Source organism: Salarias fasciatus, chromosome 23, assembly GCF_902148845.1.
Source record: "Salarias fasciatus chromosome 23, fSalaFa1.1, whole genome shotgun sequence".
Taxonomy (NCBI): Eukaryota; Metazoa; Chordata; class Actinopteri; order Blenniiformes; family Blenniidae; genus Salarias; species Salarias fasciatus.
Genome location: NC_043766.1, coordinates 26,406,833 through 26,415,326, shown reverse-complemented (window position 1 = coordinate 26,415,326; position 8,494 = coordinate 26,406,833). Strand labels below are relative to the sequence as shown.

General features: G+C 40.2%; 1 protein-coding gene across 2 annotated transcripts; it reads left to right on the top strand.

Annotated features, from left to right (window-relative positions):
• The first annotated feature begins 4,161 nt into the window (after positions 1-4,161).
• dmrt2b (doublesex and mab-3 related transcription factor 2b) lies at positions 4,162-7,996 on the top strand. Of its 2 annotated transcripts, none has more exons than XM_030083415.1 (3): positions 4,162-5,057; positions 5,978-6,095; positions 7,092-7,996. In XM_030083415.1, exons 1-3 carry the CDS (start codon positions 4,695-4,697, stop codon positions 7,937-7,939), a joined length of 1,329 nt encoding a protein of 442 aa, XP_029939275.1. In that variant the 5' UTR covers positions 4,162-4,694; the 3' UTR covers positions 7,940-7,996. The 2 variants fall into 2 exon arrangements, with proteins under 2 accessions (XP_029939275.1, XP_029939274.1); XM_030083414.1 differs by having other exon boundaries at positions 4,162-5,075.
• The last annotated feature ends 498 nt before the right edge of the window (positions 7,997-8,494 follow it).

Genomic DNA, 8,494 nt, shown 5'->3' with positions numbered 1-8,494 from the left:
AATTCAATAAACAATCTGTTGGGTCATGATTCGTATAGCTCTATTTTGTAATTTAAAAGTAGGAAGTTTGTTTTATATGCATTCCAACAAATCTCCACACAACAAGTCATGATAGGGAGTGACAGAGAACACTAAAGTGTGAATAAAGATATTTTGATAAGGTCATCCCTTGTTTTGTAAAGTACAGCAATGATATTTTGGCTTTTTATTTATTGGCATAGTTTATACCGGTATGTGATTTCTGACATAGTTTTTTATCAATAGTCAAATGAAGAAATTTGTTTTCATACACCCGTTCAATACAGTCTACCTTGATTTTTGCCTGATTTTAATTTGCTCGGTGCCAGAAATGATCCATTTTGTTTCATCTTGTTTTTTAGTTTTTATTTCAGTTGTTTTGGAATTTTTCAGTATATTTAATTCCCGTTGCTGTACTCAGAAGCTGTTCGAGGTTTCTTCCAGAGCAGTTGAGAGTGGTGTCATCATCAAATAAAACAAAAGCCATGAAACTTTACCATCATTTATTTATAATATAAAAAAAATTAGGGCCTAACACAAACCTACTATTATGATTGTAGAAATGATTGTTTAGGTGAAATTTACGTTCTGATGACAAGTCTACTTTCTGATGTTCTTCATAGTCAAAGGTTCGTTCATATTTTCATAGTGTGTGTTGAACGACTGTCCATCTTGACAGTCATTTCCATAAAGGAGAAAGTCATCATCTTCTGGTCTCTGAACAGAAACATATAATCTTCTTTCACATTCATTTGTTTGTTTTGTTCGTTTCATTATTCATGGAAGTGCTCCATAGTGTACATAGTGTACATATTTTAATACATTCCACCAAAAGGAAGGAACTCTCACATTTATATTGCTCCAAGTCTTTCAGTTCTTTTGTCATCACAGCCTTTGCCTTCATGGGCGTGAGTGGTATCATTACTTTGCAGTCTGTAGTCCATGTTGCTTGTACCTTGTTTTGTTTTTTATATGTGCCTGTCTGGTAAAATCTGCATTCTTTTTTTTTCAGATGCTCATCTGAATAGACACCAGTCCCATTTGATTGTTTTGCCTGTTTCAACAGCTTAATCTTGTTCCTGCGGCTCACGAAATGAACAATGATTGCCGGTTTTGCTCTGCTGTCGTTTCTGTGGAGTGTATGACAAGTTGCGATGTGTTAGTTTTCAACACTCACGTTCTTTGTGTGGAGGAATCATATGACTTGGTATTCTGCTGGAGCGTCCTCAACACCTTTACCTCCACCTGCCACAGCACTGGCATAGGTTCGGTGTAATGTCTTCAATCCACTTGTGATTCAGTCGTCCATTCTTGTGTATTGTTTGAGGTCCTTGATTCGCTGTTCCAAGTTGTCCATTGCCTTGTCTTTTTCTTTTACCAGGATTTTTTTTTAGTTTTTTGATCTCCCCCATTAAGTCATGTAGCAAGTCTTGTTGTTTTGCTACTCTAATCAGTTCACCCAACATGAAGTTGAGAGACTTCTTGATTTCCTCCCACTCCTCCTCAATCCCGGAGTTAGCTTTTATTGGTTGCATTGTCTTTTCTTCTGCGCTTCATCTTGGGCCCGAAAGATACTGGATCATAAGAAGCTGTCTCGAGTCTCTCTCCACTGAATTCGGAGAGGGCGTGCTGCGTGAGAGATGCCGCTGCACGGCAAACTTCAAAAACAGGAAGGTGGCTTGGCGAATGCCGCAGCGAGTGAAGCAGTTACATTCCTGTGGTCACTCAATAAAGCCACGGTGTGGACTTCTGATGTCTTTTAGAGTGGCCTGTGGTGGGGATATAATTGATATCAAACATGTGAGGTACAGAAATGTACTTGAAAGATACACCCTAAGGTATAAGAAAAAGCCCTTGGAGGTACATGTACAGTGCAATCATTTTTCTGGCCACTACAGTAAAGCCACACCACATTTTTCTCCTGAAGTGTAGCCTTAGGGGTGATATGACTGAAATCACAAACAACTGAGGGACTGAAATGAGCTTTGAAAAGGCGCCCCAGGGTGCCAGGGTGACGTAGTGACCAGCATCGTCACATCACAGCAAGGAAACACAGGTTTACGTCTCATTCAGGATCTGTTTATTAAGAATTTGCATGTTCTGCCAGTGTCAGTTTCCAGGGATAACTCATATTGATCCACTGTTTACAGCCATACAAGTCAAGTAGAGCAGGATTTTTTTCTCTGGTACCTACAGTGAAACCATACTTGTCTCCTCATGATGTCTACTAAAATAATGTAAACGGAAACTGAGAGGGTGAAACAAGCTCCAAGTGGCACAGAAATATTAATCCATCCATTTTATAAGGTGCCTGTCCTTTTCAGGGTCGTGGGGGTCTGGAGCCAACCCCATCTGCTTTGAGCGAGGGCGGGGTTCACCCTGGACAGTCCGCCAGTCTGTCTCAGGGCTTGACAGCCATGCATGCTCACATTCACACCTAGGGCCAATTGAGGGTGACCAATGAACCTGGCACAGAAATAACAGTCAGTTTACAGTAAGGAGACATGGGTATGGGTACTTGAATCAAGGATTTTCATGTTCTGCCCGTGTGGGTGTTCTCAGGGTTTATGTATTTAATTAGGCTCCTCATCTAGAACCAGAAACAAGAACCTGGTTGATTTTGCTCATTGCAGGTGGATCATTTTTATGGTATGTGTAAAGTTACTCTGTGGAGATTTGTGGGCTGTGATATAGATATCAGATACATGAGGTACTGCAAAGTTAAGGAGATTTAACCCAGCGGTGGAGTCTTTAGCACAACTGGTGCAGCCTCGGGCAATGCTGCTTTAAGTTTGCATGTTTTTACCTGTATTTGCTTGTTAGGTTGATTGAATTATCTTTCTGTCGGGGTTAGTCTGGTAATGGACCTGTCCAGAGTGCTCCATGTCTTCCTGCTGGAATTGGCTCAGGTACAACCCAAACCTGCAAAGACAGTTGTAGAGGATGGATGGGAGAATAGAAGTGCTAGTTACCCCAGGTGTAATTACAAAGCACACCCAGTAGGGAGCACACTTTTCATACCATCTTAGTAAAGAATTTGTGGCACAATCATAAGCCTTTTTCACACTGCTTGAGCATCAGTGTTGTGGCTGCTGAGAAACTGAATAGTAGCAGCCATCAGCTGAACCCTTTTTCAGAACCGACATGATCCATGACAGAAAGGTCAAGTATAACTGCCTGCGTTGAAGCACATGCGGATGATTAAAACATAAGTTGTTGAAATTTCAGAAGCCGTGAGAATGAATAATTTCAATGTATTAGTAAACCACCAATAATCCACTTAATCTAAACGGCCTACGCTGAATGGAAACATCTCTGAATTTCAATATTTTACATGATTCCGTTTAAAGAATGGAAAAATGGTGTGACTAAAACATCAAGAGAGCCATTAAAATATTGAATTATTTAACATTATTATGAATACATATGCATGAAGATGACGACCAGATAATAAGAAAATGCGTTTTTTTTTTCTCCCTGCCTCGCACTCTTGCTCTAGTCTCCCCAAGGCCCACGCGTAATTAGTCCATATTGTATATCTGATCAAACATGCAGCTCACACATATGAAACCTCAAGGGCACATAAGCATGCTATAAAGAAGCAGCGTCTACTCTCCAGCTCACCCTAATGCTGCAATTATAATATTGATTCTGCAGTCTTGGTACAATTTGTAAATTGCTAATTTACTTCACAAATATTTCAATCAGCTCCTGAAGCAGTGTTGACGCACACGGTTTAGGTCCAAGCTATTTTATCAAAGTTACATCAATAAAATATTCCGGTCTGAATATGAACCTCTCTATCAACAGGAGAGCTTGTTGAACAATAGGAAGCAATATATATCATGTTATTTGCGGTTTCTGATCAAATTCCAGCACAAGATTTGGTAAATGTTCATCCTGTAAAGTGACATGGAGATTTAAATAACACCAAATAGTTGGAATGACCCTTAAAGCCACATTTTCCTTCACAAACCCTGATTTGTGTGGAGATGCCTGGTCATGACAAGTCCAGGAATCTCCTTTGAAAGACGAGCTCTGGTGGGCTGGGCAGTGCAGGTGTAGGGGGGGTTATAGGGAGAGGGAGTCGCTTCAGCAGTGAACGGGCATCCCCAAGTCTTTGCCCATGGGTCGCGCGCCAGGAGCTCCGCATTGTGGCCCGGTCTAGCGATCCGCTTCTTCTTGGAAACAGCGTCAGCGAGCAGCTGAGAGGGGCTTAACATTTCAAACGTCTGGCGGTAGGCTGCAAAGTTTCCATCTATGAAAACTCAGCCATGAAGCCGCAGCAGTAGGCTGGTGTTGGACACATCACATGGCTGGCTGCAGCAGGAATCAGTTTTCTGACAAGTTGTGCGCGCAGCCTCTCAAGATCAGTGGCCGCACGAGTCGGTGTGGTGTCTTTATGCTGGATTTTTTTTAAACTAAAGATGATGCGCTGAGCTTTTGTATGATGTATTGAAGCTGCGGAAAGTTTTTTTCTTTTTTCCTTTATTTGCTGTTAAGTTTTTGTTCACATGCGTGCGTAAAGCTTAAACTTTAATAGTGGGATAGCACTTTTAATACTTCATTTAGTTCTTTTAAAAAAAAGTCACTTGGTTGTCGGTGAATTTTTCTTTTATTCTGACAACACAACATACAGCGGATTAGAAGTGGGACTCTGTTGATATTAGTCATAGATGTCCGCTCAGACAGAAGGAGGCCTGCAGCTGGAGACCACAGCGAAACTTGACGCACTAAAATCTGAGGAAGATTTTGACGTGACAAGTCCTGACGGATGCGCCGGTCAGCGCGGCCGCCCCGGGGACGCAGCGGTGAATAGAGTGGCCCTGTCTGCAGAGGGCCAGCAGCAGAAACCACGCAAGATGACCCGGAGCCCCAAATGCGCCCGCTGTCGAAACCACGGCGTCGTGTCGTGCTTGAAAGGCCACAAACGCTTCTGCCGCTGGAGGGACTGTCGATGCGCCTGCTGCCTGCTGGTGGTGGAGCGGCAGCGCGTCATGGCGGCGCAAGTGGCGCTCCGGCGGCAGCAGGCAGCGGAGGTGAGGAGAGCAGGACAGGTCAGTGGGGAGGGAGGGGGGCAGGTGGGTCGACCGAATGATCACAGAAAGCAAATCACTCCAATGGATTAATAAATAAATAAAAAAATGAGTGTGCAACTGCATCAAAAAGGCAAAAATGCGCAAATACAGAATGTGCCACAGCTATTTGGTGAGAAAAATAATATATTAATTACATAGTGTTTCGAGTTTACGTGATGAGATATTTAGGATAAAAACTGCATCAACAAACTCATTATTTACCCTCAATGAAAGACAAATGGGCTCCAACATATCAGAGTAAAACGGTTCAGTGTCTGGACAGAGACTATTAATGGTTTATTTTAAGAAGTGTGACTATGGTTTATGACAGTGTAGAGAACCTTATTATTATTATTATTATTATTATTATTATTATTATCTTTATTGTTGTTGTTGTAAACTGAAATAAGTCTACATCATCATTTGAATTAATCTTACCTTGTTATAGTCCAAAGAAACTATTGTTTTGATGAAGATAAATAGTAAGTCACGTAACACAACAAAAAGTAGAAATAACATTTGCCTCTTTAAAGTTTCTTCTTTTAGTCAATACCACTGAATAAAATATTTTAAAACCATTATTTGTCTTCAGTGATCTTGAATTTGTAAAAAAAGAAAAAAGACAATTCATTATTTTCAAGTGTTTATAGTACATGATTTGACTTCATCATATAAGGTTGAAACAAAGCAGCACACTCTTAATTACTTTATATTATATAACAACAAAAAAACAATAAGAAAATACATTTCTTCTAAGAATTCCAAAGACATGTTGTGTCTTACATAAAGTATTCATGCTATTTAATTACCTTTGGGTAACAGTCATGGTGTAATATAATTATGTCTGAATATCTCCTTCTTGTTTCACATGTTTCTCTCAGGGTAAGAGGGGGGTCAGGTGTGCAGCTCCTCTGCGGAGAGCAACGTATCAGTGTTACACCAGAGCAGCAGCAGCAGCAGCAGCAGAATCGAGCTTTGTGGCTGAGAGCATCCTGCAGGGTAAAGACTAATTAACATTTCTATTTCTCATTGGAGGTATTTCTTTCCTCCAGTCCTGCAATGAAACTTGCATCTGTTTTTGGTAGATTAGAACATTGCATAAGGACAACCTTCACTTTGCTGTGTTGTTTGTAATTATGTACGAATTGTGTGTGTGTGTGTGTGTGTGAGTGTGTGTGTGTGTGTGTGTGTGTGTGTGTGTGTGTGTGTGTGTGTGTGTGTGTGTGTGTGTGTAGTTATATGTTGTACATCTTCTCCATCTCTATAAGTCAGATGCACTTTTCCTCCTGCCCTGCAAATTAAATTGATAATGTGACTCATCTTAATGTCAGATAAACACATCTGTCCCCAAAACACAACAGTGAAACAATGTTTTCTATCTAACAGGGACAGGTGTTTGAGTTAATATGCATTGTGCTCATTGTACATAATGTATATGACTTTTGTTGTGGAATTTGTTTTGCGTGAAAGTTATTGTAATTTCTACTGCTGTGTTTTTTCTGGGGATGTTTGTCCACATAACCTTACACTGGCTTCGTATAATAATTTAGGAAAGTGACCATACGAAAAAGACATGTTAAACACTGGACAAAATACCAGTTTATTATAGAGCAAACTCGGAGAGACAGGCAATTTAGAGTCATCAATTAACCTCAGACATGTTTTTACACTGGGAGAAAATGTGAATACCTGGATGAAAAGTGGCATCGCTGTTTCAGAACAACAGCCCAATAATGAGAGAAACCCTGTGTATTGATACCTACTGGCTGGCAGTCAAGTTGTGCCCACAGATTGATCTTCTCCATATCCTTCTTCATGCTCTCCCAGAGTGAAAAAGCAATATGACCGTTAACCAGGTGCATAATAATATAAAAACAGAAAGTGCTCAGGCACAGACAGGGCAAATTATTCGATTTACTAAAGTTACTACCTGCAAATTAATTATGTGGATATAAAAATGTTAACAGAAGCACATGTCTTTGTTCCCATGCCCAGGGTTAAAACCTACTGTGCCTCCTGAAGACGACACCAACTGCTGGTCCAAGCAGACCCAACGAGACCAAGCACACATCACGTGCCCCTCCATCAGCGCTCGCATGAGGAAGAGAAGAGCCTTCGCAGACAAGGAGTTGGAAAATGTGATGCTGGAGCGGGAGCTGAGACAGCGAGAGCTGCATAATGACTTCACTTTCCCGTCCTCTGCTCTTGTTCCCATGCTTCACCCTCCTCCACCTCTGCCTATCTCCCCCGGTCTTCACTGCTGCCCTCACAGCAAGGACCCCACCGCTGCAGGCCCATCCAACTATGTGCCTATGTACAGATATAAACCTCTTCTCGAGTGCGACTTCCACTTCTATCAGTTATTCCACCTAAAGAGCAGGTCCGCTGCAGGAGGCGGCTATAATGAGTTTTTGTCAGGCCGAAGCTCAGAGCAGAGTAGAGCCGATCAGGAGGGCCAGAGCGGGAGGAAGGATTGTGAGAAGAAGAATCAAGCCGAGCTAAATCCTATACCATCCCCTCCAAGACTCAAAAATGATGTCAGCACCATGTCGTGTGCGGGTCTTATCAAATCGCCTTCACAACCAACTGAAATAATGGACTCAAATAGCTTTCCAGCAGTCACACTCGTTCTGTGTGGATCAGATCAGGGTGGACCAGACATCCACGCACCCAGCAGGACTTTTGATCCCAGACCTCTGACAGTTAAGAGCTGGAGCACAGACTCTCCTGCAGCCCAGGCAGGACGTCATGCGGACTCTGTCAAGAGCCCTCATGGCAACTCAGGCAGGACTCCTGGTGTGAAGCCATTACCTTTCTCTGTAGAGGCTCTGCTGAGGGCCTAACAGGCAAATGGAAAGTGGAGTATAGTGCACTTTGTTATGTCTGACTAAGAATTGAATTCAAGCTTATATCTTATATATATATATATATATATATATATATATATATATATATATACATATATATATATACATATATATATATATATATATATATATATATATATATATATATATATATATACATATATATATATATATATATATATATATATATATATATATATATATATATATATATATATATATATATATATATATATATATATATATATATATATATATATATATATATATATATATATATACATATATATATATATATATATATATACTTTTCTTTTCTTTTTCATTTCTGTAATAGGTTTGCTTTTAAATAGCAATAAGTGGAATATTTAAAAAGAGAACTCCCTGAAAATGAATTACTATCTTTTCATTTTATATTTTTCTGCAAATGTATTTTACTTTATAATCTAAAAATAAAAATGTAACACGAAAAAAATATATGGACTTCAGCTATTTTTATCTAACTGTTTTCACGAGCCATATTTTCTGTGG

Coding starts and splice junctions, on each gene's coding strand:
- dmrt2b (XM_030083414.1), top strand. CDS start 4,695: ATGTCCGCTCAGACAGAAGGAGGCCTGCAGCTGGAGACCACAGCGAAA. Junction 5,076..5,977: donor AGGTGAGGAGAGCAGGACAG/GTCAGTGGGGAG, acceptor TGTTTCTCTCAG/GGTAAGAGGGGGGTCAGGTG. Junction 6,096..7,091: donor GGCTGAGAGCATCCTGCAGG/GTAAAGACTAAT, acceptor TCCCATGCCCAG/GGTTAAAACCTACTGTGCCT.